This window comes from Anopheles coustani, chromosome 2 (genome assembly GCF_943734705.1).
Source record: "Anopheles coustani chromosome 2, idAnoCousDA_361_x.2, whole genome shotgun sequence".
Lineage (NCBI taxonomy): Eukaryota > Metazoa > Arthropoda > Insecta > Diptera > Culicidae > Anopheles > Anopheles coustani.
Genome location: NC_071289.1, coordinates 71,106,091 through 71,127,557, shown reverse-complemented (window position 1 = coordinate 71,127,557; position 21,467 = coordinate 71,106,091). Strand labels below are relative to the sequence as shown.

Genomic DNA, 21,467 nt, shown 5'->3' with positions numbered 1-21,467 from the left:
GCGATCGTAGATTAGCGTTTTATTGTGGTGGGGAGTGTTTGCGTGTGTGTGTTTTTGTTTCGTGATTGGGGAAAAGTGTGTAAGCACTTGGCGTGAGGCCTCGGTTGTGAGTCCGGCTCGGGGACGGGCACTAGTATGAGTACGGCCATCGTTGGCTCGTCCAAAGGTGAAGGCGCGAAACAAGTGGCATCGGTGGTGGAAGTGTGCGGGTGCGACGAATCGATCGGAAAACTGCTCGGGTGACACGCCGTCGAGGTGTGCGTTTAAAATAGAAATAGTTTCCCCAGTTCCCATCGTCCACTGTCCACGAGGGGGAGTGAGTTTGTGCAAACTACGATAAACGGTGCGTGTTTCTGGCGTGTAGTTGGGAAATAAATTCACCTCCGGGGAAAACTGGACGCACGATGGCGGTGAACGTGCTGGACGAGGATCACTTCGCGATCAGCGCGATCGTGACGGTTGTGATGCAGGTCGTCTTCTTTCTGATCGCCGCCATCTTTCAGCTTGACAAGCTGACCGACTTTGCTGGGGGCGTCAACTTTATCATCATTGCCTTACTGACGTTCTTTCTCGGGCAGATCGACCGAACACTCAAGGTAGGTTCAACGGAAAAACGTATATTAAACTAAAATTATAAAAGATGTGTTGACGATGATATCATGTTTACCTTTTAGAATATTTGAAAAGCTCGGTTGGTAGAGCACAATTTTATATAAATATTGTTATTATGCAACTATTATAAATTTTGTTTCTGTGGAGCTTTACAGTAATTTTAGAAATATCCAAAAAACTGCATAAAAATCATGAAAAGAGGATCTGCCAAATCAGCATAAAAAGCAAGATTACGACATTCATTTTAAATGCACAATACGTAAACACTTCACGATTTCAAAAAAAAAAATCATTTTATGTTTACAATAGAAAAGAAAGAAGAAAATTAGTGTTTTAGTCAGCTTAAGGGCTATTAAAAATGCTCAGGTCAAACATAGCCTTGTATTATTTTGACAAAAATTGTGGGCAATTAAAACGTTAAAACGTATATTGCACGACGTTTTCTTCATATTACAATTTTTCTTCACTGAAAACGAGTTTAAGTATACAGAAAATAATGTTTTCTACTAAACCTGAACGGGGAAAATTATAAGCAAAGAACCCGATTTAGCAAATCTGGTATTGAACCACATGAATCTCCTTATACGAATATTGCTTCCAGCACAAACACTTCGATCGACTTGGGAGCCTTCGAAACGTAGCATATATTCCACTGGGACATATTTATGTGTGAACTTTTGCAACTATTGCACTCCTCTGTTCGAAAATATTGTTTGCAACGACGATGATGATATTTATTGCTCGAAAATTCCGGACTTTTATCACCGAAACCGAACGGATTCAAAGTGGGGCAGGTGTTTCGAATGTATGTCGTTGAAATGCTTTTCCACTTTTTTTTCTCCCTTCCACAGCAGTTATGCTAGACCCCAAAGGAAAGGCACAAAGATGAAGGGTACCAGAAGCGAGTGCTTCTTTCGACTTCCTGGCAAGCGGTTCGATTTTCGGTGCCTTTTCCAAACACGTATCCTGGAATGCAACCCAATGTATGCACTGGCATCCTTTTGAAGCGTAAGGCATCCGCCCGCCTGTTCGTGCAAAGCTCAACAATTTTCACCCCCAAAACGGGTCTGTCGAAGTGTGTTCAATGTACCAACCGAAAGGGAGCTTCGGAACCCAAAACCGTAAACCGTTTTAGAGGAAATAGGAACTCGAAAACGTCGCGATAGCGCCACGTGAGGAAAGCGCTGGAGCCGGGGTTAGTTTCGTTCAGTTCGTTCGTGCTCTGTTTTCCTCTTCTTATCGCTGTTGTTGGTCGTAATCCAAGTTGTAAAAACTCAATTTATACAAAGTGCATCATGCACCGCCGCCAACATGGCAATGACACGAAAATCGATATGCACTCTCTTTTGCGACGGCGGAGTTGGCGATGCACACTCTCGAAGGAATCGCCATACGAGGATCCGACAGACCGCAACGGATAATCCACCAATTTAGCACCATCAACTGCTTTGCATGCAAAGCTTTTATGAGCGCCACGAAACTCAGCAACCTCACCATCGAAGCGGTGGTATGACGTTTGGTTACACTTTTGCAAGTTGTTATTTTCTAGCTTTCTCTTTTTCGACTTGTTCGACACGGAACGTCGTGACTGGTGCTAGATATGATTGCTTTATCACTTCCGCGCAACAAGCCACCTATTTGTGGACGGCATAATGTTAGGTTGAAACGTAGCAATATAACAGCGAAATATTATAGGGTATACAGTAGCGTTCGGATTTGCCATTTATATGACTTATGCCTGGGTTCGCTAGGGAGTTTAATAACAAAGGATAGAGTCATATAGAAAATAATAAGTTTATTCAATCAATATGAAAACTATACTTAAGAGTAGGTCTATGAAAATTTAAATGGATATTATGAAATTTATATAGATTTCTGTGGATTTTTTTATATCAAAATTCAGCATACGATACGTAAAAGTTGTTTTACAAACGCGGTACTTCGTATTCGTTGTTCGGAGAACACTTGCTTTGAAGAGCTCAAAGAGGTTTGCCAAACCATTTTTCGTCAATTTTGAAGGTACTCTTGTAGCTCTATCCAAAATGAAATGTTATTCTGGGCAACTCATAGTTGTATAGGAAACATATCGCGATGGTTTCAATTATAATAATGAAATTCATCATTTATTTATTTATTTTGATCAATTGCAGCTATACTAAATGCTATGCTTGATTGCAACAAAACTTCAATAAACTAAAATGCTATATATTTGAAACTAAATCATATTATTTCTTATAGTAATGACTAGCTTATTTGCCTAAACTTAATACACCAAGCACAACTCTATAATTACAGCCAATCTCAATAGAGTGGAAATACAACTATTTCCTACCACGGGCATGTTGTCGTACTTAATGTATTTATTGCAGATGTATTCAAAATAATACAAGCCGAATATATTTTTGTAAGGGGCACAATTCGTTAGTTTCCACCAAACTAAACTCATCCATGTCACCCTGAAGATTTAATTTGATTTTTGGCAACTTACCGTCCGCTTTTCCCCACTCTACACCTCGCCCCATGCGGGTGTGGCATGCAAAAAACCCGTGAATAAATTCCCACAGCGACAGCCGTGCTTCAACTTTTCACACTTAAAACGGGGTAGTTTGAGGTTTTTCCTCCACCCATCTCGGTTCACCTTTCTTTTTTTCGAACCTACTTGCGGTTGGCTGCGGCTGTTTGAAATTCTGCAACTGCTTTCCTGCTGCTGGATGCTGTTCGCTCGGGCGTCGCTAAGATTTACTCGACACAACGAGCGAAGACAAAAATCGTTTCATCTTTTGCCCTCTTTTACTCGTTTTTGTCCTGTGTTTTACCGTTGGTTTGGTGGTTGAAATGAGAATGAACAAAATAGAAAAAAGAAAGAAATCAAATTTGCCTCCACACAAAGGTAATGAATTACCCCGACAGTAGGAGCAGAAAATATACATAAATAAAATATTCACACTGGGGAAAAAAACAACGTATTCCGAAGCGGAGAACAGGAGGTAATGGTACACTAGCGGAAGCTTGTTGATTTGCGACTCATGCCGAGTTGGGGGTAAAGTTTGTTGAGAGAAACTTACCGTCAGAATGTGGACCAAATTGGAACCCAAAAAAGGGCGAAGAAAAACTATGGCCAACGGAGGGTTTTTATACATTCGTTGGATGCAACACTGCATTCAGCATTCGCGAGCACATTTATTTTCCATCCTTCCTGTCCGGTGATGGTTACGGATGGCTTCTGGGCCGCAGTGTGCTGACTCTCCGGACTGTTGGTTCCGTTGTCCGTGGTCAACGCGCGAAACGGTTCACGGTCGTAAGGTTAGTTACAGCTGATGAACGGATAGCCGCAGTACGGTTCCGTCGGAGGATTCGCACAAACTTTGCAGCAAAATGGAAACTGCTGTTCTTGCGCCTGAACCGAGAGTAAGAGCAAACGCTTGCCACAGATCGCCAGAGTACTCAGGCGGATCCTATTTGCTTGTCTAGATGTCCTTCTAAACATGACCCGGTCGGTGGATCGTTCGCCTTCGCGAAGAACCAGAAAAAATAAAAGCCCGGGCTTGGTGTTTGCACTTTCTACCCAACGCACACCTCTTCAGTGATTCTATTTAAGCCCACCATGTGAAGGAAAACGAAGGACACGGGTAGGTTGCACCGATGAGCAGAGAAAATCTTATTTGAATGGAACCGCAACGCGCCACGCTTCTTGATGTGCGCTCCGAAAATCACCGACCAAATAAAAGCGTCTGAATAATTCATGAGATTAGAGGGGATACGGCGTGCGGCTGTGGGGAGGGGTACAATAAGTTTCGTGAGAACTTGGGCAACTCACGATACAACCGTACTAGCGTGAACTTCCGGGACCGGAAACTATTTGTTCACCGAATTCACGAGCCGTTTGGTTTTTCCCGGGTCTTTTTTCTGGTTTGCTTTTTTTTTTGTTTTTGGAGTAAACTAAGCCCGATACGGGGAAGGGAACATCGAAGCGAAAATATAACGCACCACGCTCGCCAGAACCGAAACGGGGCCTGGCTCCCGACCAACACACGAAACGCCCGCTTCAATTTAGGTCAGAGTGGGCGGGAGTTGGTGTGGAAAACTCTCCCATCTTTTTGACTTTCCCCGGCGTTCGGGGGCGGGTTGGTGTGTTTGGAGTTTCCTTGGGTGCGATTTTTGTGCCTTTGCTGCTTCCTTTCGGCTCGCCGAAGGAAACACTTCCGGTACATTTTTGATGTCTGACTGGCGTCGGAAAGGCGGGTACCGACTATATGGGTTTATGGGATGTAAGGGTGGGAAGAGGGAAAGGCAGTTCGAACAATTTCAAGGGTACTTTTTGTATTATTAAAGACCATCTACGAGAACGAAGCGAATTTCATTAGAAGACTTCTATTATTCAGAAGATTTAATTTTCTCTTGAAATTTAAAATAATGCAATGAAGTACAATTGCTAGAGAATGTGTTCACCGGCTCCGATTCACTTACTTCGATGCGGAGAGTAAATTACATTTCAGAAGAAGCAAACATACAATTCGCAGAGTGTGTAAAATTCATTTCCTACTGGCAGTAAAAAGTAACGTGAAAAATACATTCGGGAATGCCATTTGGACCATGAATGCTTTCCTTCTCCTGAGATGTAAACCCTTAAAGGGGGAAAAACGTCTGACGAATAGCTAAATGCAATAATTGAGACTCCGTAACACCAAATATGAAAAATTATAAAACGTAATTAAGTAATTAATAAAATTTATTGCAGGAATCAGTTTTGTTAATAATATTTTCACACATACCGTGAATATTTGCTCACATTCGTTGAATATTTTTTCCATTAAAATCATCTACAATATTCAAATAGAATGATGTATTTTTTCACAAAAATAAAGCAGTATCGTTAAAAACTATTATTAATAGAAACAACTCTTTTGAACATTTTTTCTTCCAATGGATCACCTTAAGGAGTTGATTTTGAATCTGTGAATATGTTTTCAATGTGGTAAAGATCTCTAGGGGTTTGTTTTCCCGTAATTGATATTTATTTCCAAATTCGAGAAGTAAACTACGCGTTAGAAAGTGTCCTTGAAAAGAAAAGGATCATCAATTTGTATACCATTCTTTCTCACCAAATTGCGTAGTTTGGCTCTCTTTTTGTTCGTCAAAAAGCGGTAGTTGGAGCCTACGACGTCTTCCGGTCTCCGAATGACTTTGTCCTCTTCTTTTTCAGCCATAAACGGCCATCGGAGGGGGTCGTTTTGTGCACCGTTTTCACGCGCTTGCCTAAACGTCTTCCCCGGCCGACGGTAATCCCATAATCAGCAACACTTTCCTCCGCCACCTCGGTGGAAAGTTGAAATTTGTGTTCCTGTCCGAGGAGGCGGCCAGCCAGCAGCAGCCGGTACCGTTTCGACAGCGCCGTTGTGTCGCAGGAGGCTGCCAGGGTGGGTTATTGTGTGCTGTTAAAATCTTCGGACGAAACGGCCGGCCATGCTAGCGGCTTCGTTCTCCCCAGCCGATTCATCTGCAATGCAGTCAAACCCCGTCCATGTGAGGGGAAACGGTGGGTGCCATGGGGGAAACGGTGGGTGCCATGGACGTGGGGGTGAGGGGGAGCGTAGCACGGAAGTTTCGGTAACAAACGTTCGGTACATGCGCCCCGGTTCGAATGCAATCAGGTACTACGAGAAAGAAAGGGTTAAAGCGCTTTAAAATCGATTAAGTCTGGTGCAAGAAACATGTGTTCGGGGGGAGTTTTGTGCGTGTTTGGGTGGAGATGGAATGGTAGAAGGACGTTGGTCGATGTTGGACTCGTTTGTAAAACACAATTTTTAATCCCGGCTTGATCAGTGCGATGAAAACCGAATTTACTGCAAAGAAAGTAACCTTATCGTGCCGATTGAAACAAAGAAGTTGTTTTTTTGTTTCCATAAGTGTCTCTCGATCTTCCTTCAGATCGAATGTTTTCACGCACAAAGCCAGCGATGCGCGAAGAAATACGCCTCGAATTTCGAAACAACTGGTTTCCCAATTTCCATCCCAACGAAAACCATATGTAAATCAACTTTGGAATCTAATATTCACAAAACTTTGACGACTACTAATCGTCGAAATTTTCACTTCGATGCATCCCGAAGCCAGGGCAAAGCTCTAGTGAACACTCGCTTTCCTCGAGGAGTTCTGCCGAGAGTTCATTAACAGTCATCAAAGTTTTCGGTGTGAGGAAAGGAGAAAAGTGGCATTGCCGTGGGTTTCTCATAGAAAGGTAGAAAACTAGAGGAAACCAACCCCCCACCCGTCCACACTGCTCCACCGAAGTCGACCAGAGCAGGAAAGCATTGACAATTTTATATCCGCCGGGTGCCAACCGTAAACACCTTCAGGGATCTCGCTCGTTTCCATCGAATTCGGATCACTATTTCGGCGTGGAATGCCATTAGAGATGGATGCCTGGGTTTCCGTCACGTCGGCACGGCGATACGTGTTCGTGGAAAATTGAGAAAATTGGAACAAGATTGCGCGGAATGTCACAAAACGGGAATGATTATTTCGACGACACGACGGGTGAAATGGAAGCGAATCATTAAGCGCAACCGATGGCTTCATTTATTAATTTTAGTATGGCGTGTGAAATCTTCTGACAAAGTTGGTCACATTTTTGTATTGGTTGAAAAACTTAGTGCTATACTTTAGGGATCTACAGGAGAAATGTATTACACACATTTTGTAGCTCATGCCATGAAGTACGTTGATTTACATATTATTTATGTTTTCCAGATTCTTGATTTCCATAGACAACAATAGGTTTTACTCAACTTAAAAATTATCTAGGTATTTATCTGAAGCATTTTTGTTTCTACGTGAAACTAAAAACTGTGACCTTGTATCTGATTTCCACCTAGGCTATTGTGTCGTGTGTTCCCTCCATCCTGGCATCATCCATCTACATTTCTAGCTTAGACAATGTCGGTAAATATAGCATCGAATAAAATCCCACACGAACGCTTGCCGGTTCTTCGAAAAGGCTGTGGCCCTTGCCCATGACCCGGAACGCCTTTTCGAGATAAGGAGGAAATAAATAGGCTTAAAAATCACCTCCGAACCATGGCGTCGGCATTTTTGGAAGCCTCGCGACGAGCAAAGCAAAGCGAGAGGAGTGAGAGGAAGAGAAAAAGAAGAGCGACGATTTTGACTTCTCGGAATGAAGCCATGAATTCCAGGGTATCGCTCGTTTTCTATCGGGCTTTAACTAGTAGCGCCAAACCGAGAAGAAATATGCCACCAACCGCCAAGAGATGAAGTTTTCAAAAAAATGGGAGAAAAAACGTCACCACCTCCGTTACGTTCGTTTCAGGGTTTGTGAGATGGGTTCTCCGTTCCATCCCCTCCCCTATTAAACATCGATATGTCAGTCACGTTCGCGTTCAACACGGGGGCTCGAAGGGCTCAGGTACTCTGGTAGATTTTGAACGTGAAAAAAGCGATCCAAGGAAGCGCGACTTCGGGAGTAAAATACGACGCTCCAAGGAAAGTTATCGCAAGTATTTTCTACTCGATTCGTCATTGGAATGCCGGGCCCTGGTGTGGAGCGGGGGAAAATGGTGGATGGGGTAGTAATAGTTGTATTTGCGCCGGCAATAGTGCAGGTGAAGGCGCTATAAATATTACAGCATCCAATAGATTGATTTTGTGCTCCCGTGGTGCTTCACGGCGTTTGCAATATTTTCACAAAGCAATGAAAAAAAAAAACACACACACAAATAAATGGGAAAACCCTCCAGAATTTTTGCGGAGACATTGTTGTTAAACGAGGGACGAAATGACCGAAGGGTAGGTGGGCCAGATGCGAGAACTTCAGAGTCCTCTTCACTCCATTCGAGAGATCATTCTAGTGTTGAAGTTTGTTGGGTTTTTCTTTTCCTTTATTCGGCTCGGACGGAGAAAACCAAACACCGGAAATAAAAATCAACTTGTTTGTTTATTTGTGTGTTGTAGCCGAAAAACTGTTCGAAACTGTCGTGTCACATCTCGGTGCCCCCAATGTTGTATCTCCCAAGGGTACCTGGGAAACATGTGGGAAATCATTGCTTACAGGCGAGTGTAATCAACAAATGGCGGCAAACGTTGGAACGTAGAAGAACGAAAATAAAAAAAAGCACTTTACGGGCGAAGGTGATATGATTGATGTGACATTTGAAACATTTGAAGGTCGTTTGCTGACTCCATCATAAAGTCGGTAAAGTAGTGGAGGGTTTAAAGTGTTTTAACGGAGGCAGAAAAAGTTCTAACACGCAACACGTCAACGGGGGAGGAAAAACGGACAACCTCTTTGACCGCAACCGTCATAAACATGCGAGTGCAGGAAACGCGACAGTTGCAACCCTTTGCCTTACCAAAGGGCAACCAGTTGACCGTTTCGAGGATCCCCGGCGCGGTTATAAATAGTGGTAAAAACATCCTGTAAATAAACTACAGTTAAACATTACGCCGAAGGCTACCGAAGACTATTGGACTTGAATGCAACTGGCCGGGCTGCTAAAAGGCTGCACTTGCTTCGTTCGTTTCCGGTTATGAACGGAGGCTTTCCGTGCTGGGCCCGAGGTTGACCTCGTGTGTGTCGCCGGTGTTCCGTACTTGTTGACCCCGTTCGAACTGAGGCACAGTGGGCCTGTCTGCGAACAACTGTTATTCTCTGTAAAAACTTATAGTAAACTAAAATCAGACGAATGCATACAATTTATCCTTTGATGCGCAGACTTTACAAGTATAGTGTCCTAGAGACGGTCGTTGTTTTCAAATCATATTATAATCATACCTCGATTATTACGGCAACGTCTGTCATATCATAATAAATAAATATTATTATTTAGAATAATGTTGCTTCCTTGGCTGAGTTGTCGAGTTGTTCCCGATTGAACGCTTTTTTTTCACCTGTAAAACATGACTTGAATAATGCACTAATTATATTTAAGTGAACTAAGATTTCCGCCGATCCTTGCTTCTCTTCAAAAATGGTAATCTTACAACTAAGCTCGATTTAGTACTTTTTCGATAATGTTTGTGACTGCTTGGACTTCTGTTTCCGTACTTTACAAGAGAATTATTTAAGGCTTTGATATTGTTTAATGTTGAACGTTGTTACGGAAGAATGTCATTTTTTCAAAGATAAATTGATATTGTTTTTGAAATGTTTCATTTAGATTTAGATTTTATTAAGTCGATGCAAACTTTTGGTAGGGAGGCTATTTAATTTGAAATAGTATCTTCAGATATATTCTATCTCACTGAAGTAAACCAGAAATCAGATAGTTTTAGTAAGCTGATGAACATTTTTGATTGAGAGGTTAACAATTGTTCTAATATACTGTTTCTCTGAAGTAAACCTAACAGAGCAGACATTCTTGAAATAGTATTAAGTTGTTACCCACACGATAACCTGCGTCGTAAATAATTTTATTTTCAATTAAATTCGAGTTTCCGAAAGTGAATGATCTTCAACAACCCGATCTAAATGCTAATGCTTAACTATAAATGTGTTTATTTGTTTGTATGATTAACGTTAGCCATTTCATGTCCTATAAATATTCCTACGATGGCTGTTTTTAAATTTTCACTATAAAGTTAACTTCATTGGGGGAAAAATATACACTTTCTCAACTAAATTAATAGAAAAGTTTTCAAAAATGCCATCAAGGAAGATAACGGTAACCTCCCAAATGCACCAACTAAGCCCCACTGTGCGCTGATGACATGTTTTTCAAAGTATCCAAGAGAGAATGGTTTTTATAAGCCCTAGCTGAAGACAACGAGCTAACGGGGTCAGTGGAAGCAGCTTATTGCACTGTCAAAGATGGAAGCTAGAAAAGTCTAGAACCATCCAGGATGCCCTTGATGCCTCCCTTGATGACTAGAATGCTTCCGGTGGAGGAGAACTTGAAATGGCCACCACATAAACTTGAATCAACCATTTTGAAACAAAAAAAGCAAAACAAGGAATATAAAATGTTCAGAGGTAAATAATAAAAAGCAGCGTTCACATTTGCACGTATGATGCATCGAGCACATCACCTCCGACATCGCCACCAGGACACCTACCATCCCAAAAACCTTGAAGAGGTGCTCGAGCCGGAATTTGAACCACTCTGCTATCGTCCCAGCTACGTTTGCCAGCAGCTCGTACCCGTGGTCTAGTATGGGAAAACTCGAACAACACAACACAATAGTTGGTATTGAATTTCTGTACTCACCTCTCCCCCGTACCACTATCCAGGGAGCATGATTTAGGTTACCGGTATTAGGGCCGTTGTTGAGACAAGAACAACACCGGTAACGAGCGCACGGCCGGTCGGTCGCTCCGTTTAGAGCTCGAGCCGAGGGCTTAAGGGATTGTGTGTGTGTGTGTGTTGCAAACACACTAGCTTCTCATCATCAATCATCGTGCCTGATCGCACCGGGCAGATTCGTACTGATGGCAACACGGGGCTGCTCATCTGGCTGGCTCATAAATGCGCAGATATAAGAGTGCTACAGTTCACCGCTCCTTAGGTAACTGCTTCGATCCGTTTTCCTTTCCATTTGCACCCCCAGGGGGGATGTGGAAAGCTTCACCTGACTTCGCAACAATCTGAAACACTTTTCGCACGGGAGCGTGGAGGACACAAGAAATCAACCACTCACGCTGTTGGATGGAGTTGAATTTCCACGTGTTTATAAGTGAATCCCTTCGTTTTGGAGGGAGACAAAAATGGCTGAAGGAAGCGAGGAGGATGATGATGATGATGATTCGCTCAAAATGCTCCAAAAACCGGAGCCGAGGCTCTGTGGCTGCTGGCGCACTTCGGCTCCTCGTGCGAGCATATGTGTGGTTTATGTGCGATGATAAATTGCACACTCAACTTTGTAGTTTTCTGCAAGCTCACCGAAGCAGCTCGATGGCTGGATCGGTGAAGAGCTGTCCAAAGACGGCAGGGAATGGACGTTAATTTGCGCCTGCTGGTAGACGAACCCTGGGAAAAGCATTGGGCTTCTATTGGATTACACAAAGGACAGAGAGATCTCTCTATTGGAAGGGAGATTGTTTGCTTTTCTTTGAAAATCGGTTGTTTGCTAATATGGGCGGAATCCTTTCGATGTTTTGTGTGTGTAAAGATGCCTCCTTCGCTTCGCTTCACCACCACGGAACTGCTGTATCACCCCGAAAAAAAAAGAAATGGGGACCACTTACTCTGTATTGTTTGTCCGAATACAGCTCGGGATAAACTTTACAGAATCGTAAAGGGTAGAAGGCGCACAGAGGCGGAAGGCAGTAACACGGTTTGGGAAATTCAACTTTCCCTATCCAGAGTAAGCTGACGTAAGGCTGCATGGTTTAAATGGTTAGCTACAGAATGTACCCTTTGCATATCGGAGTTTGCACGTAGACGGATTGCGTGTTTGCTACGCTTGCATTTCTACCTCTTCCCGTATTCCTGGTAAATACAATCAAAATCGAGTTTCATCCCAATTAAGATTGGATGATATTTGCATTCCGTTTTATGCACAGTTTATTTTTAACGAGAACTGCTTTCCGCATTAAGAATGCGACGGCTGCCGGACGGGTTCAGTTACACGACTCGATTTGGCTTCTTCCCACGTGCTACTCGCTTGACGTATGATTGGTTTAAAATTGAATAAGCGCTTCCATTACTCACTTCGTAACCGAATCCGATTACTTTCCCGTAGATCGGACAATGAGTTGTGCTGGCGTCGGAGCACTTTGCGCAAAATCAATAATCCATCTCAAATAGATTCGCAACACGAATATGATTTCAATCGGAAAATTGTTTCGTGGCTTCGAGTAGTCTTGTGTTTTTCCTGTTTTTCCGATCCATGCTTATCCATCCGCGAATGCACGGTTTCACGTTGCTGAACACAAGTTTGGTAAAAATGAAATCAAATCGAAATTTGAAATCAGTGTGTACGTAATCGATCTAGATTTCGATATTACCATTTAATTATTTAGGGCAATCACAAACATCTTAGATTTGACAATTTTAAATATTGAATGAGGGCGGAAAAAATCGTTATAATCCTATCGGATTGTTTTTCGTAAAATGTACGAAAAGCAATGCAAAACACATTTCTGGTGATTTTCAGAAAACAATAATAATGTCAAATATGTTTTATTTTTAAATCGCCCCATAATGAACACTTTAAATGACATCATGAATTATAAAAATTGTCATTTATACGTCATTGAACGGAACCTTGATGTTATATTTTTTCTTTAGTTCAACAGTGTCATTTCTGTGTTCTTTTTTTCAAAGACAAAAAAGCCCAGCAAATAGCGTTGATTTAAAAGGACAACTTATGTAATGAGTTCTTCTTCTTGGCGTAACGACCTCTTGGTCATGCCTGCCCGTTAAGGGCTTACGAGACTTGTTTCCCTATTGTACGTGGATAGTCAGTCCTCTCGTACAGGGGGGGGTCCGGTCTCGGTTGGGATTCGAACCCACGCCGTCGAGGTGGTGAGCCCCGGCGCTCATGGGCCGATTTTCTAACCGGCGCTACCGCTCGGCTGTCGCGGACCCCCAAATGAGTTCTATTCTGAGCATTATTCCTAGTACTAATATTAGGGGTATTCAATCGAAGCTTCATATTTTATTTTTGTTTAGCCCCTCAGCACTATTTCTATGTTGTTTTTTAATTACCAAAAAGGTCCAACAAGAAGTGTTGATTCCAAAGAATGGCAAAACAAAAGGCAAGAACGAGCCAATGCACCCAGTTATATCTTAGTCCGTGTTGGTTCAGTGTTTTTGTCGACTTGTAGTGTAGTTTGCATTTACGAATGAATTTCTCGTTCCGTCTGATTGTGATACCGAGAAGCAAGTTTCGTCAGCTGACGCGCAGCAACTTGTGCTGCATGCAAATGAAGATAACTTTCCCGAGGACACCGTCGGCTCAGTAAGCTTCCAGCGAAAACTACATAAACGCACAGACAGACATTCGCGCAAACTGACACACTCATACTCACACAGCGCACTAAGCCGTGGCGCAACAGATGAAACTGACAGACGGCGTGAGTGGTGACGATGTACCTCGCATACAATCGGGAAACTTCGCTTCACCCGAAAAAGGCACGCCACCGCGTGTCAATAGAAAGTTTTCCACGCGGGTTTGTGAAAATGCCCTCTCCCCCCCCCCCCCCGCCCCTACGTCTCGCCCGTCCACCCACCCGGGCGGAAGTTTGCTAAGATACCGTCATCGTGTCGTGCCGTGCGATTGTTTTCCTCGTCAAACCGTCTACCGTCGAAGTTGTTGAAAGCGGCTGCTTGGGAGGGGAGGAGTTGGAGGAGGCAGGGTTCTAGTACTGCTTCCATTTCGGACCAAGCACCAAGCGGGATGGCCAACGAAATGGCAAACCATTGGCAAACGAGATAATAATGCTCGAGGAAACAGGTGCCCGGGTTCGTTTGTTTGCTTGATGAGCAGCCAACCTGCCAGGTGAGATAGGCAGCCCATTGTGTCTTTGGGTGTGTGTGTGTGTTTGTGTATGTGCTTTTCGATTGTCCTTTTTCATGGTGGTATAATAAACTCGAACCGTGCACGTCATGGCACCGTTCGGCAAAACAATCGCGGGTGGCGGGTGACGGACGGCCATGAACGTGCGAAACGGGTGTTTTCTTCAAAAGTCCAACCAAAAGCACGCGAAACTCGGGAGCGGAAACATAGTAGGGGCGGGGGAGGGGATTGTTGACTACTAATCAGCATACACACTCACACAGCTGGTCGAGGAAGCAACATATTGCGAGAACGAAAGCAGCAGATAAGCAATTCTGACAATCCGGACAACACTCCACGACAGGAAATCGTACAAAATGGAGCTCACGCTTTGGTGTGCTGGTTCCTTTGGTCACGTAGTCGATTTTTCTTTTCCGCCAACTCTTTAGAGATCGTAAACTTTCAATCGGTCTTGCAGTTGTTTTGCTTTGGAAAGGGTACTCTTCGTAACGATGCGCGAGAGAAGATGGTAAAAAGTGTACGAAGTTGGGAAAACATAATTTTCCCACAAAAGTTAAAGGAAGGAAAGGAAGGTTCTATTATGCACGGACTGAGCGAAAATATTTCTTGATTTTGAGGTAATCTAAATCTTTAAAATGTTAATTCCACTATGCATGGACAATAAACTTATAATTGGGTAAAACTTTTGAATATCTAGATAAACAGGGTTTACCTGTTTTCTTTGTTCATTTTCCATTTTAAATGATTTAAAGTATAAAATTCTTGGTTATGGTTGGTGCGTAGAGCCTCATTTTCCCCTAAAAATATCCAATGAAGATCGTCTCTGTTCTAGCATGTCGTGGCTTTAGCACAGATCTCGTTCGTACGCCGTGGCAAACCGGTAGCTTAATTATGGAAATATATGGGCTGATTCTTTTTTTTTGTTTTCACTTAATTCAAAACGGAACGACACCGAACCAACCTGTTATGGGGTGAAAAATGAATTAAATTGTGATTAATTCTTTTTTGCTTGTTGAAGCTCGGTGGAAAAGCCTGGATACCGGATGTGGCGCACGTTGTTTTTAATTAAATTTTCCTGATGCTTATCGATGTCGGTGTCAACCAGATGTGTTGTTAGTTATTCGAAGTGGTGGGATTTTTTTTTCAATCGTTTTAAGCAGATGCTATCAACCAGTGGTGGAGGAGGGGTGGGAAAATGAACAAAGTGTACAAGGAGATAACTTTCATGTAGAACGGATCTCAGGTTTATTCTGTTTTTTGCACCAGAACAGTACACTCCGCTTACTTAGCGTAGAACAAATCCCCGAACGAGCGAGATCCAATGAGTTGTCCACAGGGTAGAACTTAATTTTTCTCGCTTCTGAATGGTCCGCACGTATTCGAGAAGGGGTATGAAGAAAATGGGGAAAGAAACCCCCCCTTCGCGGGTGCTCCCGTAAATTGTCGTCCTGGGCGTCCGAAGGTCTCCCGGAGCAAACAACATACAATGGACTCCTTGAACGGTTTCGGTGCGAACACCCTGTGGAGTGGTTTTCCGCGCAAAAAAGCCGAGCAAAGGTGGCTAAGGATTTTCCTTTGTTTAAGCTCGACCGACTTGGTGGACAGTCCCGGCGACGGTGGTTCACGATTGTTTTTCTTTTCTCACGACGCGCCACGAGACGTGCAAAGGCTTACCAGTTCGCGAGCGGAAAAAAAGGCAGCGGCCCTCGAGATACAATTTTCCACCCGAAAGTTCCCTCCCGAAAGCCCGAAACGAGCTCGCTAACGCTGACTAATGCACTCGAGTACGAAGTGAACGTGGGGACAGTTTGGAGAGCGTGCCCTGATTGCTTGTTGAATGTGATGAACCGGTTTAAAGTTTTTCAACAGCAATGCAAGGGCGAATGCCACCGCTCGGGGAGGTGGGTAGGGTGTGGCAGGTTGCTCACACGGTGGTGAACATGATTGCAATTTGAGGCAAACCTCGTTTGCGAACTTTTCCGAGTGGAAACTTCGCTCAGGACGAACGACATTCGAAGCGAACGATGTGGATTCAATTAGTTTTGATAGGTATTCGTACGCAGGTATTCTCTAGCACGGTACCGGGGGTGCAGACGACGTGTGCGCGTTCTTCGGGTCCGAAGAACGCGCAGACGAAGTGCGCGGGTTAGCGAAACTCCTCCCCGAAAAAAACTCCTGCAGCGAGAGTGAGCAGCAATATACTGCTTTCCTTTGCAACCGTACAGAAAGCAACGTAAAATCTGAGCTGCACTCCGGATTTTAGGATGTTTACGCACACAATCTTAAAAACGCCTTACATCCCTAGATGCGCAGCTTTGGGTTTTCTCTAGTGGCTTAGCCATGGAGAAATTTTAATTATTTTGGTAGCTGTTATTTCTTGTAGAGCTAACAGACCAATGAAAAACATTTTAAGAAAAGGGCATTTGAAAGCGTTATCGAAAAACATAAGCACTGTCATGAGTTCATTGCAGTAAAATAAAAATAATTGGGCTCATAACATTATGGTTGGAGGACAATACCGAGAGGTTGAGCCCTTCAGACATTCGTGCAACCAATCTTCTCAAATGCCCTTTTTTCATATCACTTTCAGAGGACTTTTTGTATGAGCCCGAAACGGCTGGCCTACATTACTGCAACTACAAGTTGGATCGCCTCAGCTTTTCATGTATATTACTTAGATGATAGTGGGTACAAAAATGAATAAATTTTGAAGTTGATATAGATACACAGATAAAAGTATTCATTAGAATACCAATCAAACAGGTTTTCCGATACAGGAATCGTATGGTCGGTAACTGTAAATCAATATAAATGTGTTTTATTCCTTAGTTCTATTGTTTTCTCGTTAAAGAACGGAATTTATAAGTTTATTACGAATGTTTGTTTTGGTTATCCTACATCGCAAGATAGCGCTATTTTTACCAATTATATCGTTCTGTATGACCTTGCGGCTGATACAAAATTGAGGCATTTTGCTCTAGCGTTAGTCTAGTTTGGTGTGAGCCGTTTCGTACTCACACAAAAAGTCCTCTGAAGGTCATGTCAAAATAGGGCAGACTTGCAACTTGAGACCCACGGGAGTACGAGAGGCCATTCAAAAGTTTGCATACACCGTCAGATAACAACAGCAACCAGCAACTTTAGCGCCAAAAAAGAAACAATTGTAATACTCATTCCTTTCCGGGTCCTCCAACAGTAACAGAAAATCTTGCCTGCAGCGGAAGTGAGAGTTCAGAAAACCCGAACATTTTCTTATCCTGTCGCTCTTCTGGTAGCCAATGGAAAAGACGAAGGTTACCGAAACCGGCCCGAAAGGTTCCGAACAATTTTTTTCACTACCACTGCTTTGATTTGTGTACGTATACGAAACACCGAACTCATTGCGTCCCCCTTTTTCATATAATCATTTTTGTTCTTCCTTCTCTCTCGAAACTGTTTCCGGGGGTGCAGACGACGTGTGCGCGTTCTTCGGGGCCGAAGAACGCGGAGACGACGTGCGCGTGTTAGCAAAACTCCTCCCCGAAAGAAACTCCTACAGCGAGAGTGAGCGGCACTATACTACTTTCCTTTGCAATCGTACAGGAAGCTACGTAAAATCTAAGCTGCACTCCGGATTTCAGGATGCTTACGCACACAATCTTAAAAACGCCTTACATCCCTAGATGCGCAGCTTTGGGTTTTCTTTAGTGGGTTGGCCATGAAGGAATTTTAATTATTTTGGTAGCTATTATCTCTTGTAGAGCCAATAGACCAATGAAAAACATTTTATGAAAAGGGCATTTGAAAGCGTTATCGAAAAACATAAGCGCTGTCATGAGTTCATTGCAATAAAATAAAAATCATTGGGCTTATGACATTATGGTTGCAGGACAATAGATCATGTGGTAACCGAGAGGTTGAGCCCTTCAGACAATCGTGTAACCAATCTTCTCAAATGCCCTGTTTTCATATCACTTTCAGAGGACTTTTTTTGAGCCCGGAACGGCTGACCTACATTACTGGAACTACAGGATGGATCGCCACAGCTTTTCATGTATATTACGTAGGTGGTAGGGAGTACCAAAATGAATAAATTTTGAAGTTGATATAGATACACAGATAAAAGTTTTCCTTAAAATTCCAATCAAACAGGTTTTCTGATACAGGAATCGTATGATAGGTAACTGTTGATCAATATAAATGTGTTTCCCTGTTTCTATTGTTTTTTCGTTAAAGAACGGAATTTAAACGTTTATAAGGAATGTTTGTTTTGGTTATCCTAAATTGCAAGATAGCGCTATTTTTACCAGTTATATGGTTCTGTATGACCTTGCGGCTGATACAAAGTTCAGGCATTTTACTCTAGCGTTGGTCTAGTTTGGTGTGACCCATTTCGTACTCATACGAAAAGTCCTCTGAAGGTCATATCAAAGTAGGGCAGACTTGCAACTTGAGACCCACAGGAGTACGAGAGGCCATTCAATAGTTTGCATACACCGTCAGATTAGAACAGCAATCAGAAAGCTTAGCGCCCAACTAGGGGCTCTAGTATTTGGTGACAAATTAAAAGAAACAATTGTAATACTCATTCCTTTCCGGGTTCTCCAACAGTAACAGAAAATTCTGCCTGCAGCGGAAGTGAGAGTTCAGAAAACCCGAACATTTTCTTATCCTGTCGCTCTTCTGCTAGGCAATGGATAACACGAAGGTTGCCGAAACCGGCCCGAAAGGTTCCGAGCAATTCTTTTCACTACCACTGCTTTGATTTGTGTACGTACACGAAACGCCGAACTCAATGCGTCTCCCTTTTTCATATAATCATTTTTTGTTCTTCCTTCTCTCTCGAAACTGTTTCATCGGCATTTTTCTCAGTACTTCGTGTTTTTTGCATGTGCCGAACATACATCGGAGGAAGATGGAAGAACAAAAATTATCATAGGATAAAGAGAGAAGTAACGATTTCGGCATTTCGTGTACGTACACAAATCAAAGCAGTGGTAGTGAAAAAAATTGCTCGGAACCTTTCGGGCCGGTTTCGGCAACCTTCGTGTTATCCATTGCCTACCAGAAGAGCGACAGGATAAGAAAATGTTCGGGTTTTCGGAGCTCCCATTCCTGCTGCAGGCAGTTTTTTCTGTTACTGTTGGGGGAGCCGGAAAGGAAAGAGTATTACAATTGTTTCTTATGATGTGTCGCTAAATTATGGGTCTCCTAGTGTATCCCTTCCTTAGAAAGTTCCTTAGAAAGATACTGTAGTCGGCCTTTCGTACACCAAGGGGTCTTAATTCGAAGTCCGACTTGGCAGTTGGTACGCGGTGTGTTGGAATCGCTGTGTTATAGCACCGCGGCTATTTTTTCTATATTTTGCTGCTATGAGTATATACGAGCGCCTGTTCTCGTTAGCTCTTTAAAATGTCCTATCTACAAAACGTCTGTTCTAAGGTCTGAAACAGTTTTGGACAAACATAATAAAATGACAAAAAATTTACATTTCTTGAACCCCTACGCAGTGTTGCTTATAATACTCAGAAGGGAGCATTGATCATAGAACCTCGGCTGCGCGAGTCATAATGGAACTGCAGTTGTCCGTCACTGAGAACATCGGTCAGAGGTTACCGGATCAAGCAGCTTCCTTCTAACAACAGTCGAAGCTCAGCGTGCAGCATTGCCAGGCTCGGCTTGAATTTGCTCACTTATGTGTAGCCCATTGGCGAAATGTGCTGTTCAGTGATGAACTCAAGGTATGACATATGTGAGGAAGCTCCGGAATAAGCTATATGACCCAAGATTCGAGCTACCCATCCTTCGGCACAGTTTGTATATCCTGATCTGGGACTGCTTCACGGGTTAGGGTGTAGGACCTTTACCTTTAGCTAAGCGGTTTTGACGAAATTTGATGAGATATGCACGATGCAGCCGTGCAAAGGGATATTCAGATGCTCAAAAATGAGCAATGGATGTCGTGTACAACTTGTGTCCGACATTGTAGTTCTTCATGAGAAAACAGCAACCAAAATGATTAAATTTCCTTCATGGTAAAACAATTAAAGAAAAACCAAAGATGCGCATCTAGGGATGTACGTTACTTGTAAAGTAGTATGCGTAAACATACCAAATTTACCTTGCTTCCTGTACGGTTGCAAAGGAAAGCAGTATATTGCTGCTCGTTCTCGCTGCAAGAGTTTTTTTTCGGATTTTGCCGAAGCTAATCCGCACACTTCGTCTGCGCGTTAGCCGCGCCCGAAGAACGCGCAGACGACGTGTGCACACCCCTTTTCATCGGCATTTTTCTCAGTACTTCGTTCTTTTTGCATGTGCCGAACATACATCGGAGGAAGATGGAAGAACAAAAATTGCCATAGGATAAAGAGAGAAGTAACGATTTCGGCATTTCGTGTACGTACACAAATCAAAGCAGTGGTAGTGAAAAAAATTGCTCGGAACCTTTCGCGCCGGTTTCGGCAACCTTCGTGTTATTCATTGCCTACCAGAAGAGCGACAGGATAAGAAAATGTTCGGGTTTTCGGAGTTCCCATTCCCGCTGCTGCCAGTTTTTTTCTGTTACTGTTGGAGGAGCAGGAAAGGAAAGAGTATTATAATTGTTTCTCATGATATGTCGCTAAATTATGGGTCTCCTAGTATGTCCCTTTCTTAGAAAGTTCGTTAAAAAGATACCGTAGTCGGCCTTTCGTACTCCAAGGGGTCTTAATTCGAAGTGCGACTTTGCAGTTGGCACGTGATCTGTTGGAACCGTTGTGTTATAGCACCGCGGCTATTATTTTGCTGCTATGAGTTTAGAAGAGCGCCTATTTTCGTTAGCTCTTTAAAATGTCCTAGCTACAAAACGTTTGTTCTTAAGACTGCAACAGTTTTAGACAAAAGATTTACATGACATAAAATTTATATTTCTTGAATCCCTACGCAGTGTTGCTTATAATACTCAGAAGACAGCATTGATCATAGAACGGAACCATATTCCTCAGCTGCGCGAGTCATAATGGAACTGCAGTTGTCCGTCACTGAGAACATCGGTCAGAGGTTACCGAATCAAGCAGCTTCCTTCTAGCAACAGTCGAAGCTCAGCGTGCAGCATTGCCAGGCTCGGCTTGAATTTGCTCACTAAGGTGTAGTCCATTAGCGAAATGTGCTGTTCAGTGATGAACTCAAGGTATGACATATGTGAGACAGCTCCGGAACAAGCTATATGACCTACGATTTGAGCTACCCGTCGGCACAGTTTGTATATCATGATCTAGGACTGCTTTACGGGTTAGAGTGTAGGACCTTTACCTTTACCTTTAGCTAAGCGGCTTTGACGAAATTTAATGAAATATGCACTATAAGCCGTGCAATGGGAAATACAGAGGCTCAAAAATGAGAAATGGATGTGGTGTACAACTTGT

The 21,467-nt window shown here is 43.0% G+C and overlaps 1 protein-coding gene across 1 annotated transcript in view; it reads left to right on the top strand.

The window, feature by feature from the left end:
• The first annotated feature begins 404 nt into the window (after window positions 1-404).
• LOC131265539 (uncharacterized) overlaps window positions 405-21,467 on the top strand; it is a 42,006-nt gene continuing 20,943 nt past the window's right edge. Inside the window, exon 1 of the mRNA XM_058267822.1 lies at window positions 405-596. Within this exon, the coding sequence (XP_058123805.1) occupies window positions 405-596 (192 nt within the window). The remainder of the gene's footprint in view (window positions 597-21,467) is intronic.